Source organism: Xiphophorus hellerii, chromosome 1, assembly GCF_003331165.1.
Source record: "Xiphophorus hellerii strain 12219 chromosome 1, Xiphophorus_hellerii-4.1, whole genome shotgun sequence".
NCBI lineage: Eukaryota > Metazoa > Chordata > Actinopteri > Cyprinodontiformes > Poeciliidae > Xiphophorus > Xiphophorus hellerii.
The window spans coordinates 825101-838410 of NC_045672.1; the positions used below are offsets into that span (position 1 = coordinate 825101).

The following is a 13310-nucleotide window of genomic DNA, read 5'->3' on the forward strand; positions in this document are numbered from 1 at the left end:
CAAAAATAGGGTATTTCTAGGATTTTTCCCATTGAGTTATAATGGGGTTTTTTTCGTAGTTTTTTGCGAATTATGTCGCCACGTTAAGCCCAAATCCCACCAGAAGTAATAGCTCCAATGGCGTGAATTTTCTGCACGTTTTGATACCTCATTTGTAGGTGTGCACCCAGCGGTATGAGCCGCATTAACGGTTACGGAAGAAAAATAAAGATTAAAGAGACGCTTCTCTCCGACAATAGTAATAGGTTCCTGCCATTGCTTTGCATGGCAGGCCCCAATAAAGAGACGCTTGTTGGGTGTAGAGTAATAGGTTCCTGCCATTGCTTTGCATGGCAGGCCCCAACTAGAAAATTTCGGAAGAAATTTAGCCGGGGCCTGCCAAGGCGCGCCCGTCGGGCATGGGCCCGGCGTCGTCACGCCACAAATCGGCGTCGACGCTAAAGAACGCCGCAACGTAATCAGTGGCACGCGGAGAACCGCAAGAACGTTAAGCGAGGCGGACGTGCACCATTCAGTATTATAAAGTAAGTATATCAGCTAAAATCAGCAGAAACGCTAATGTTAGCAAAATCAATAAACTATATGCATATTCCAGTATACTGAGTTTTGGTTTTACATTCATTCTATTTAAATGTAGTTTGTTTGTGCTTACCAATGTTTTCTGGCCGGATGTCAGGCACCGTTTTCCCCTGGTCAGTTCGTCGATGTCTGGTTTTAGTTCTATTCTGTGGCAATCCGCAAAACGGCGTGTAGGTTTTCGTCAGTAATGCGCGATCTGTGCTTGGTCTTGTTTAAAGTCATTATTGAAAACATCTGTTCGCACAGATAGGTGCTTCCAAACGTGGACAAAACACGAGCTGCATGGAGTCGAAGCTGTGGCATCAAATCAGGGGGCAGTAGACGGTAAAAGTCCTCGATTGAAACATCACGGGACTTCGCTCTTTAGCTTGTTAGCTTGTCGATGTTTCAGTTTTATTCGCTGGGAAAATTAATAATCAGCTTGAGGTGACTCTGCTGCACTCTAGTGGCGAGAAGCCGTAATGTTGGTTGGTAAGAATCGGAAGGCATTATGGGATATGTAGTTTGTAGTCAATTCGTCCTCAAAACCTATTTTAAGTCAATCAATGGGGCTGTAAAACGGTGGTAGGGGGGGAGAGGGCCACATAAAATGACGTAGCGGGCAACATGTGGCCCGCGGGCCTTGAGTTTGACACATGTGCAATAGAGGATCTATCTGCTGCTCATGCAAAACAGTCTATTTTAATCCCATGTGTAATAGTCATTGGGTTAAATCAGTTATATAATGCTGAAAACGCAAGTAGTTGATGTAAAAATATTCAAGGCTTTTATTTTGAAATTTTTGTTAAGCTTCATTTCAAAGGGCCAAACTAATACCATGTGTAACAGTGCTTTGGATGAAAAAGTCAAATAAAGCCAAAAACAGCAATTACCTGATGTAATAATATTCAAGGCTTTTATTTTGAAATTTTCATCAAGCTTAATTTTAAATTGCCACACTAATCCCATGTGTAACAATTGCTGGGTTAAATCAGTTATATAAAGCCAAAAAGAGCAATTACGTCATGTAAAAATATTCAAGGCTTTTATTTTGAAATTTTCAGTATGCTTCATTTCAAAGGGCCAAACTAATACCATGTGTAACAGTGCTTTGGATGAAAAAGTCAAATAAAGCCAAAAAGAGCAATTACATGATGTAAAAATATTCAAGGCTTTTATTTTGAAATTTTCAGTATGCTTCATTTCAGAGGGCCAAACTAATCCCATGTGTAACAGTGCTTTGGATGAAAAAGTCATACAAAGCCAAAAACAGCAATTACATGATTTAAAAATATTCAAGGCTTTTATTTTGAAATTTTCATTACGCTTCATTTTAAAGTTCTGAACTAATACCATGTGTAACAGTGCTTTGGATGAAAAAGTCACATAAAGCCAAAAACAGCAATTGCCTGATGTAAAAATATTCAAGGCTTTTATTTTGAAATTATTATTATGCTCCATTTTAAAGTTCCGAACTAATCCCATGTGTAACAGTGCTGTGGATGAAAAAGTCATATACGGCCAAAAAGAGCAATTACGTCATGTAAAATATTCAAGGCTTTTATTTTGAAATTTTCAGTATGCTTAATTTTAAAGTTCCAAACTAATCCCATGTGTAACATTGCTTTGGATGAAAAAGTCATATACGGCCAAAAAGAGCAATTACGTCATGTAAAATATTCAAGGCTTTTATTTTGAAATTTTCAGTATGCTTAATTTTAAAGTTCCAAACTAATCCCATGTGTAACAGTTACTGAGTTAAATCAGTTATATACAGCCCATAGCAGCAGGTAGTTCTAAAGGCCAGTTCTCAGTCCTGATCTGTTTCAACTGAGGATAGATAGAACTACAGCGATGCGTATTTGTAGTACAAATCAGCAGCCAATAGCCTCTTGAGATCCGTTGCTATGGTAAATAATGGTCTCAGCAGGGTGTGAGCTCTGAGCTCTGAGCTGTCAAACACACAATTGTGTGTTTGAGCAAACACGTTTTACTGAAAAGAAGCATTGGAAACAAATCCTTCCTGTTCAGGAACCGTAATACATATTCAAAAAGCGTTTGTAGCGTATGACAGTTCAATGTGTCTTCTGCGATAGTCCCGAGATTCATATCTGTACCTCACTCAGAGCATTTACAGCGATGAGAGAAAGAAATGTTGTGCCCAGATCTGAACCGAGATGGGCTGTCACTCTAATTTGAAGAAAAATGAGAAACTTTGGGTCGCTTAGAGGCAAATTGTGGACAAACCGTAACTGGTATCGACGAGCCGTCTTCACTTTCGAAGAGATCACAGACGTATCTACAAAATGAAATTTGAATGGCATTTCTAGGTGAATTTGTGACGACACAGAAAATCCTCAAAAATAGGGTATTTCTAGGATTTTTCCCATTGACTTATAATGGGGTTTTTTTCGTAGTGTTTTGCGAATTATGTCGCCACGTTAAGCCCAAATCCCACCACAAGTAATAGCTCCAATGGCGTGAATTTTCTGCACGTTTTGATACCTCATTTGTAGGTGTGCACCAAGCGGTATGAGCCGCATTAACGGTTACGGAAGAATAAAGAATATTAAAGAGACGCTTCTCTCCGACAATAGTAATAGGTTCCTGCCATTGCTTTGCATGGCAGGCCCCAAATATTAAAGAGACGCTTCTCTCCGACAATAGTAATAGGTTCCTGCCATTGCTTTGCATGGCAGGCCCCAATCAGGTTCAAAACAGTCCACAAAGTTCTGGCGGCACGGCTGAGCAGAAGCCAGGGCTCACACCGGTGTTATGCCGCATGCAATTCTCGGCAGGCATGCGTTTCTCGGCATAACACCTGTTGCAACAGCAATTATCCGTGGCAAATGAACAGGCAGACAGAAATCACGCGACAAGCGACGAGGACCCGACAAAACACAGAGACACAGGTGAGACTAAATACACAGGAGCAAGGGCGTAGGTTTGGTCTAAGTTTTGGTGGGACCTTACAACTTACTGCCGCCTGTTGCAGCTAATCAAAGAACGTAGATCCACGTTCTTTGAGCCAATAGCGGCATGGGTCGTCATAGTTCATAACAGCGAATTTTAAAATGAATGCCACCACTGCGTAGTATATTGAAATATTAAACTAATCAATGTAGATTTTCGTTTATTTATTTTGTTTTTGTTAAAAAATACATGTTTTTTTTTTAAATTAATATGGCAAAAATTGGTCGGGACTATTTTATATCCCTTGAATATTGGTCGTGACATGTCACGACCGTCCATACCCAAACCTACGCCCATGCACAGGAGGTAATTAGGAAACGAGAAACACCTGGGAGTAATCAAGGGGAAGACAGGACAACACTGAGACACAGAGACACAGGAAACTCAAAATAAACACACAGAAAAACACGACAGATACCTCCTTGTTCTTAATGTGACGTCTTGCTGAAAAATAAAATAATCTCAAATTAGTAAATTAACTTTCAACTTTTATTCCTCTCAGACCTTCACTTTGTTGTAGAAATGTTGTAAAAGACTACTGGGTATCTAGGTTCTTTGCTGCTTGTTTGACATTTCCTTTCTCTCTGCAGTCAGCTTGAGGTGGGCTGGAAATTAATGTGGCGCATTTTGATATTTTTGTTTCCTAAATGGATTATCTGTCACAAACTATTAGATGATAATTTTTTATTTACTTTCATATGCTGTCTGTGTGGGCACATCACTTCCCTATCAGTTAGGTAGAAAGGGAAAAACAATGGTTATTGTGGAGTTCACTGCTAATTTTCCTACTGATCATATCGTAGTTGGAGGGGATTTCAATTTGGCTCCAGATGAATGTATGGATCGATGGCCTTCACTGCTGGTAAAAGAAACTCCAAATCCTATTCTTAAAGAATTTGTTAGTAACACGAAATTAATAGACGTCTGGAGAGCGCTACACAGTGGAGTCAAACAGTTCACCTGGCACAAACCTAATGGTCAAAGTTTGCTATCAGGTGAACAGAGATAGCAAACTGTCCTTTAAGTGATCACTGCATTATCAATTTAAAACTACAAAAAGTAGATAGAAGTTCTAAACTCAATAATTACTGGAAATTTAATTCAAACCTTCTTACAAACTTAGAGTTTTGTCAATTTATTAAGGAACTTATTCTAAATATATCAAGTGACAATTCTATTGAAACACCAATTCTTAAATGGGAATACTTGAAATATAGGATTAGAAAATATTCAATTAAATTTGGTCAAGAATTACATAGAAAAATAAAAGCAGAAGAGACAATGGTGATTAAAGATCTTATGTCACTTTACAGAAAATTAAGTTGGACTGATGAGGATAAAGAAATAATAAATAAGTTGCAATCTAAATTAGATGAGATATACAGTACATAAATAGGGCAAAAGGTGCTTATGTAAGGTCCAGAGCCAGGTGGATCGAAGAAGGAGAAAAAAATAGTGCTTTCTTTTGTAACTTAGAAAAACGTAGACAGGAATATAAAGCTATTAATAGTCTTATAATTGATGAAGTGGAATGTTCTGAGACTAAGAGAATAACAGAAGAAGTATTTAAGTTTTATAGTAATCTTTATAAATCTTCACATACAGAACAATTACTTCATCCTTTTTTGATAAAAATAAGTAATCTAGTTCCTGTTATTGATGAAAACTTCAAGGAAATTTGTGATGAGGAGCCAAGAATCTCTGAATTTGACATTTCTATAAGAAATATGGCTTCTGACCGCCAGACGGCCTCACAGCTAATCTTTAGAAACATTTCTGGGAGGATTTAAAACTTTTGTTGTTTCAGGCTGTAGAAGAATGTGTTAGTAGGAAAGAACTCATGGAAACTATGAAACAAGGTGTAATTAAACTAATCCCAAAACCTGGTAAAGATAAGAAAAATTTAAATAATTTAAGACCTATCACGCTGTTGAACACTGACTACAAGATCTTAACAAAAGTTTTGGCAATGAGGTTAAAAACTGGCTTACCTAAAATAATTAGTCAAACCCAATCCGGTTTTCTAAAAGGCAGATCCATCATAACAACATCTGCCTGGTTCTGGACCTGATTGATTATAGTCACTTAATAAAAGATGATGGTTTTATGTTGTTTTTAGATTTCCACAAAGCATTTGATTCTGTGGAACATCAATTTATTGTTAACACGTTGAGACATTTTGGTTTTGGAAATAGTTTTCTTAATATGATTACCATGTTTAACACCAATATCAACTGCTGTGTGTCTCTGTCACAGGGTACATGCCCCAGATTCAAAGTAGAAAGGGGAATCAGACCAGGTTGCAGTATCTCGCCTCTCTTATTTATTTTAGTCACAGAACTACTTGCAATAACAATTAAAAACTCTAATATTGAAGGTCTGGAAATAAATAAACAGAAAATAATCATTAGCCAATTTGCAGATGATACAACCCTCTTCCTAAAAAGCAAAGAACAAATTCCTCCAGCTCTAAATAAAGTTGTTCTCTCAAGCCTCAGGGCTGCAGCTAAATGTAAATAAATGTGAAATTATGAGTATCCATAACTGTTCTGATTCTTCAATTTTCAATATTCCAGTTAAAAATGAAATTAAATACTTAGGCATGTGGATTAAAGCTACCAGTGTTAGAAAAAATTTACAAGACAACATCGATAAATGTGGCAAAACCTTAAATATTTGGCTTCAAAGAGACTTGACGTTGTTTGGTAGAACTTTCTTAACAAAAACTGAATCCTTATCCAGGCTGACGTATCCTTCATATTCCTTAGCCGTCCCTCCAAATATCATAAAACAGATTAACAGATGAAATTTTAATTTTATTTGGAAAAACAAGCACCATTACATCAGAAAAAGTGATTTGCTAAAAAAATTTTGAGGAAGGTGGTATCAAGGCAATCGATTTTGAAATTATGAATGGTGCTTTAAAAATTAGATGGCTTCAGTCCTTTTTAAAAAACGGTGATCTTATTTGGTTTGTTATACCGTCGTTCGTATTTCAAAAAGTTGGAGGTATTAAGCTGTTATTGAAATGTGATTTTGAATTATCAAAACTCCCTCTACAACTCTCTAATTTCCATTAACAGGTTTTGTGACAGTGGAAGTTAATGTTTAAACAACTTCAGCCTCATAATGTTCCACTGTGGAACAACAGAGCCATTCTATGTGGTAGAAAAGCTGTTTTTCTAGAAGATTGGTGGAATAAACAAATCTGGTCAATTACTCATTTACTGGATGGAAATGGTGAAATTCTACGTTTGGAGGAATTTAACAGGAAGTATGGAACTGATTGTTCACTAACAATTTATAAGAAAGTTTTACGTAGTATCCCTAATGTCCTCATTCAGTCAGTTAAAAACAATTCACCTAATTTCTTTATTCCAAGACTCCATAAGATTCAAATTCAGCATGTGAACATTAGAGATAATAAATGCAATAACAGGTTTTTGAATCAGTATTCTATAAATAATATGTACCCAGGAAGAACAAAAAGCACAGTTTTCTTACAAATTTTTAAGAAATCTATGATAGTCAAAATTAGGACAAATTATTTGAAATTCCCAATTCCTCCTAAATATAAAGAATTACATTTTAAAATAATAAATAACATATATCCTTCAAATGAGTTCTTAAGAGAGAGATTTAAGTTTAATGTTGAGAATTGTGGTTTTTGTACAACTCAATTGGAAACAACTAAACATTTGTTTTATGAATGTAAAGAAGTATTAAACTTATGGGATCAACTTCGAAACTTTCTGTCTTCTAAAACAATAAATGTGGATTTTATTTCCTTACAAAACATTAAATTCGGTTTATCTATCAAAGAAATTTTTTTTTGAATTTTTTGTCAATGTTCTAATGATTATAACAAAATATTATATCCATAAATGTCGCTATGCAAAATGCTCCCTCTCAATCTCTGCTCTTAAAAATGATCTTTCTTTTTTTAAAAGATGTCTGAGAAAGATGCAGAATTTAAACGCAATTAAATTGTTTGAGTTAATGGAAGAATTTCAGTTAGTAGTCCCCTCTGATTAAGTTATTTTATTATTATTATTATTATTATTATTATTATTATTTTATCTATTTTTATTTTTTGTTTTTATTAATACTTTGTTCTAGCCTTGCATCTAATTGGTTTTGTCAACAGCAGGAGTTGTGATATTAGTTTTTTTGTAATGTACTGACGTGTTGTTTAAGATTGTTATTGTTATTCTTAGATATTCAATAAAAAATAATAAAAAAGGTAGAAAGGGAAAAAAGAAAATAAAACTTCATGAAGCTTTGAGTTGCGCTCAGTTTGCGCAGTTTGCGCAGCTGAACCCTTTGTGAGGATTTCCTCCTGTGCATTGCTTTGGAGTCGCTCTAACACAGACATACCTCTGTTAGTCACCGTGAGCTGTCCTAGGCTATTAGTAATACAATGAGAAATACCCTGGATAAGCCGAATAGTATTTAAGCGGCCGTCCGGCATATTAATACAAACACGTAAGTAACTCAGAGGGCTGCTGCTCTGCGCACTGTAGGAGCTACATGAGCTAGCTTAGCATTAGCACCGGGGCTAAAGCTAGCTAAACAAAACAAGCATGACCCTGTCTTGCCTCAGCTACAGTGCCTGTAAGTGTCTAAGCTAGTCTAGTAACGTAACGTAACTTAACTATTTAAATCAAGCAAAGGTCATTGTTTGACATGTTTATAACTGTCCATAAACGTTAACAGGTAATTCCCTTGCTAACTTAACTCGTTAGCTTGTATCTGTCTGTAAACGACATAAGATGTCTCCTCATTTATAACATTCCGCCCATTCATTCCCATTTTATGATTGTCTCGTGCATATTCGTTTTGCCTCGTTAAAGGGTAAGCCCTACTAACCCAGAATAATGATGTGGCACCTCTCCCTTGTTACTTGTTATTTTCAGATAAAACCATGGTGATCATGTCAGGGACAGCCACTGTGCTGCAGCAGTTTGTCAGCGGGCTGAAGAGCAGAAATGAAGACACCAGAGCAAAATCTGCCAAAGATCTGCAGCACTATGTCACCACAGAGCTCAGAGAGGTACCACACACACGCCCACAACACGCTAAGTTTACACAGAGACATCTCAGACATGAACAAAATGTTCAGTTCTCAGCATTGGGTGCCATTCATTATTACATTATGGCATTTACTTCTAAATAATATAAATTTAAACCAAATGTGTGCTCATCTAACTACAGACATCCAGCATGTAACATTGCAGTATCTGTAATACAAACTGCAATATTAGTTGGTAATGATTTAGAAATATATTGTCATCACATAGTATACGTTTGCAATATTGATATTATAAATGACTTTTTGGAATGTTTTATTTGTTGATGGTAATACTCCAAGCAAACGGGTCCGATGTGACATTCACTGGGTATGTTGGGCAAAATTACCACAAATATTTAAAATAAATATCTAAGGCCCAGTCAAAACGTAGCTGGATATCTGGGAAAAACAAAACATTTTTGGCCTTCCACCCACACTGTTTTATACCACTAACCTTAATATTTATGAAAACTCAGACCAAAGTGGAGATTTGAGAAAGCTCTCTAGTTGTGTGTGTACAAACGGAGAATTATGGTCCTGCACATTATAGTCTGCGACAATATATCCACATACTTGCTTTGACATGACTTCCAATCGCTATCTTGTGTTTTATTATTTTATATTCTAGTACGCTCTTTAAAAGTAGTCCAGCCTATATATCTGTCCACACAAATGAACCTCCTGGCAACATGTTTAATTCTTAACAGGAAGTCGTGTTTTTTGTTTTGAAGGATTCTGATTGGCTGATGTAGCTTTTAGCTTTGAGTTACATGGCCCTGTTTGGGTTTGGCATGTTTATAACGCTTGCTCAGGGGCGGATTTATGGGTCCATGTGGATGAAAACTTACGATATTATTCTTCAAAACGATGTGGCAGAGATGTTCGTTTTTATAAAGATATAAAGTTTTTATAAAGATTCGACTATGTACAAGGCCTGGAACAGGATCTGATGTCTTTTATTCAAAACAAATGATCAGCATTTATTTCTTCTGATGCTAAAACCTGTTATTGCACTTATACTAATGTAATGTTTATATGTTTAATTCTAATAAAATGCTAAATAAAGGAAGTGATTTTCCAAGCTGAGAAATCTACATGTATGTAGTAACAGTTGACTGACAGAGTGTTGCTTTAACAAGAGCAATGAGTGATGCTCCTTTAGTTCGACTCTACTTGTTTTGAACTATTTGATCTATTTCCAAACAGCCAAACTGGTAAACCTAGGCAGCAAAACACTGTAGTTGTCCTTTTTCAGTCAGCTTACTGGCATTGCGCAGCAATCCCTAGGAATGGACCAGGGCTCATTTAAAACTTTGGCCACTCCAGCATTTCCTGACTGTATGACTGTAACCACATAAACAGTTTGGTGTTTCTGCAGTTCTGAAATTATAACTTGGCAAAAAAATAATGGGGTAATCCCCAGAATTAGAACCAGTATTGAGTTTTTAATGTTACACTAATCTAAAACAAACTTCCAGAAACTGCAAAACTGCCGAAACACTGAGTTCCTTTAAATCTGGGCTAAAAACACTCATTAATAGCTGGAACACTGATGAATATGTTTGATATATTTGCCTGAGGATTTTAGACAAAACGTAATGTTTGTTTCTTGTTTCATAATTGCTTAGTACATTATGTTTTTATGGTATAAATTTCTTTGTTGCTAAAATGTGCTACATATATTTGACCTGTCTTATTGCAGGTGGAGTGAATTTACTCTTTGGATGCCAGTAATATAATCAGCCTGATGCATGGAGTTTCATCGCAATAGATACTCACACTTACTCACAGTAGCCATAAACTTTATTTATGGCTACTGTAAATTTGCAGCAGCCATAAACAGTTTGTTACTATTGTCATCATAGCAACAAGCTGTGAAATTTAGTCATGATTTCTTAATCTCCACAGTTCCAGTGCTTGTACCACCATGGCAGTGGTGTCTTAAGAATCTAATTATCTGTTGTATGTTTTTTGTGCCACAGCTGAGCCAAGACGAAGCCACTACATTCTACGATGAGTTAAACCACCACATATTTGAGCTGGTATCCAGCTCTGATGTGAATGAGAAGAAAGGCGGCATCCTTGCTATAGGTAAGCTTCAGGCACAAGCTTCTCACTCAGGTGATTATGAACCTGGGCTTTGTGGGAGATCAGCGTCTGACATGGCCATTTCTTTCCAGTGAGTCTGATTGGAGTGGAGGGAGGCAATGCCACCAGGATCAGTCGATTTGCCAACTACCTCCGTAACCTGCTCCCTTCCAGCGATCCAGTGGTTATGGAGATGGCCTCCAAAGCCATGGGCCACCTATCGATGGCCGGAGACACGTTTACTGCAGAGTATGTGGAGTTTGAGGTGAAGCGGGCTCTGGAGTGGCTGGGAGCCGACAGGAATGAGGGGAGACGCCATGCAGCGGTAAGTCACTGTCTGTCAACACTTGACTGTGTTTGTTGTTCAAATACTCGAACCTGTTTGAGGGGATTATGGCTGCCATTGCTCTCTTGAGTTTTAATAATGTGTTTAGGGTTGAAGTCTTTTATTTTCCTTGCTCTGTTTTCTATATTGTTGACCTATATTTATGCCTTTTTCATAATTTATAGAAATGTTTTTAAACAGCCATCTGAATGGTCCTAACCTGGATGTGCATCCCATTGTTTTCAAAGCCTCTGTAGTCTAAACAGTCATGTCACAATCATCCGACTTTTCCGTCATTGATGTGAGACGTGCATCATAATTCTGAATCAGAAGAAGCCAGACTTTAACTTTGAAGTTCCTGAAAGTCTGTGTACTTTTTGGGTTCATATTTTGCTGTCTTGAAAAGCGTGACCTTTTTTCAACATCTCTATAGTGTTTTATGTGACAGCTGTCTGTCAGTTTCTTATCTGGAAAGCAGTGACGGATCGAGTGGCTTTGCGTCTCCTCCAGGTGTTGGTGTTGAGGGAGCTGGCTGTGAGCGCGCCGACCTTCTTCTTTCAGCAAGTGCAGCCTTTCTTCGACAACATCTTCTATGCGGTGTGGGATCCGAAGCAGGCCATTCGAGAGGGAGCAGTGTCTGCTCTGCGGGCCTGTCTCATACTCACCACGCAGAGGGAGACCAAGGAAATGCAGAAGCCTCAGTGGTACAAAGTAAGGCTTTGAGCTGAAAAAATCTTAAATATTGGGGTGGAAGGTTTTTCTCCTAAGCAGTATGAGTTAAAGCTGTTGAATGTAATTTTTATTCTATATTTGTTGATGCTACGGGAGATAATTTGTGAAAAAATTGAGTTTCTCTGCCTTCTCCCCGTGCTAACTAGAAACAACCAATCAGAGTCTTAGTGCTATCAGTCATCCTCATGTACAGTCTGCTCACTCGGCTACACTACAGCTTCTCCCTGTCAGCAGAGCCTGTTGTGAATGCTAAGGCTAATTAGCGTAGCCACCAATGACAGCAGATAAACACTCCTCCTGGTGTCAGTTGTTTCATTAGCACATTGAGCAGCACATACACAAGATTGATTGACAGCACTTAGACCCCAATCCTGACTGTAACTGGTTGTTTTTGATTGGGAGCGCTGTATTTCTTCAGACAACAATAGTAACTCAGGGAAGAGGTGGACGAACTCAGTTTTTTCGAAGATTCCCTGTTTCATGTTACATTGTCACAACATGGTGACAGTTTTAAATAAAATGTAAAATGCCTGTTTTTGACGGTAGTTAGACAGTGCAGCTATAAGTGTTTGTGTTTTGTGGAACAGCAAACCTTTGAGGAGGCAGAAAAAGGCTTTGATGAGACCCTTGCCAAGGAGAAAGGGATGAATCGTGACGATAGAGTTCATGGTGCGCTGCTGATCCTCAACGAGTTGGTCCGGATCAGCAGCATGGAGGGAGAGGTGAGTTGGTATTTTCCTCCGGACGCTCGGTTTGTGTCATCAAGCTAAGTCTTTCCCCCTTCTGCAGCGAATGCGCGAAGAGATGGAGGAGATCACCCAACAGCAGCTGGTTCACGATAAATACTGCAAGGAGCTGATGGGATTTGGAACAAAGCCTCGCCACATCACACCCTTCACCAGCTTCCAGTCGGTGCAGCCACAGCAGTCCAACGCCCTGTTGGGGTTGCTAGGCTACAGCACGCCGCAAAGTTTCTTGGGCTTCGGTGCCACGCCAGTACCTGCTAAGAGCTCCCTGGTGGAGAGCCGGTACTGCCGAGAGCTGATGGAGGAAAGATTCGACCAGGTGGGAGTCACACCAGGCAGAGCAATACCAATACAGTTCTACTGGTTTCAACTTGTGAAACGTAGAGACGCAGCGGTCCACCTGTTTCACTTCCCATATTGATACCTGAGGTTTAGTATCAGAATAGAATAGAATTCAACTTTATTGTCATTGCACTGTCACAAGTACAAGCAACGAGATGTAGTTTGCATCTATCCAGAAGTGCTCTACGAGATATAAATATTTATTTACAGATGTACAAGACTATGTATGTATGGACTATAAGGGGGACACATGATACCGATCTGATATGGAAAATCAGCGGAACTGATTAAAGGTAAAAGTACAGGTAATTTTATTTATGTAGTACATTTTCAGCAACAAGGCAATACAAAGTGCTTTACAGGAATTAAAAGAAAATACAAACAAAATAACAAACCAAAGGAAAGAGGAAAAGAAGAAAAATAATCAATTGTTGATCTAAAGTATGTAAACTAGGTGCTCCTGTTCAGGGTTGCT

The 13310-nt window shown here is 37.9% G+C and overlaps 1 protein-coding gene across 2 annotated transcripts in view; it reads left to right on the forward strand.

The window, feature by feature from the left end:
- Positions 1 to 7842: 7842 nt before the first annotated feature.
- The window catches only part of mtor (mechanistic target of rapamycin kinase), a 168414-nt gene continuing 162946 nt past the window's right edge, over positions 7843 to 13310 (forward strand). The window contains exons 1-7 of one of the 2 annotated variants that reach the window (XM_032562658.1): positions 7843 to 8016; positions 8448 to 8584; positions 10585 to 10693; positions 10783 to 11015; positions 11526 to 11726; positions 12335 to 12469; positions 12537 to 12812. In XM_032562658.1, the coding sequence (XP_032418549.1) occupies positions 8456 to 8584; positions 10585 to 10693; positions 10783 to 11015; positions 11526 to 11726; positions 12335 to 12469; positions 12537 to 12812 (1083 nt within the window). In that variant the 5' untranslated portion in view covers positions 7843 to 8016; positions 8448 to 8455. Of the gene's footprint in view, positions 8017 to 8045; positions 8146 to 8447; positions 8585 to 10584; positions 10694 to 10782; positions 11016 to 11525; positions 11727 to 12334; positions 12470 to 12536; positions 12813 to 13310 lie in introns of those variants that run through there. The other variant, XM_032562647.1, reaches the window with a different exon arrangement.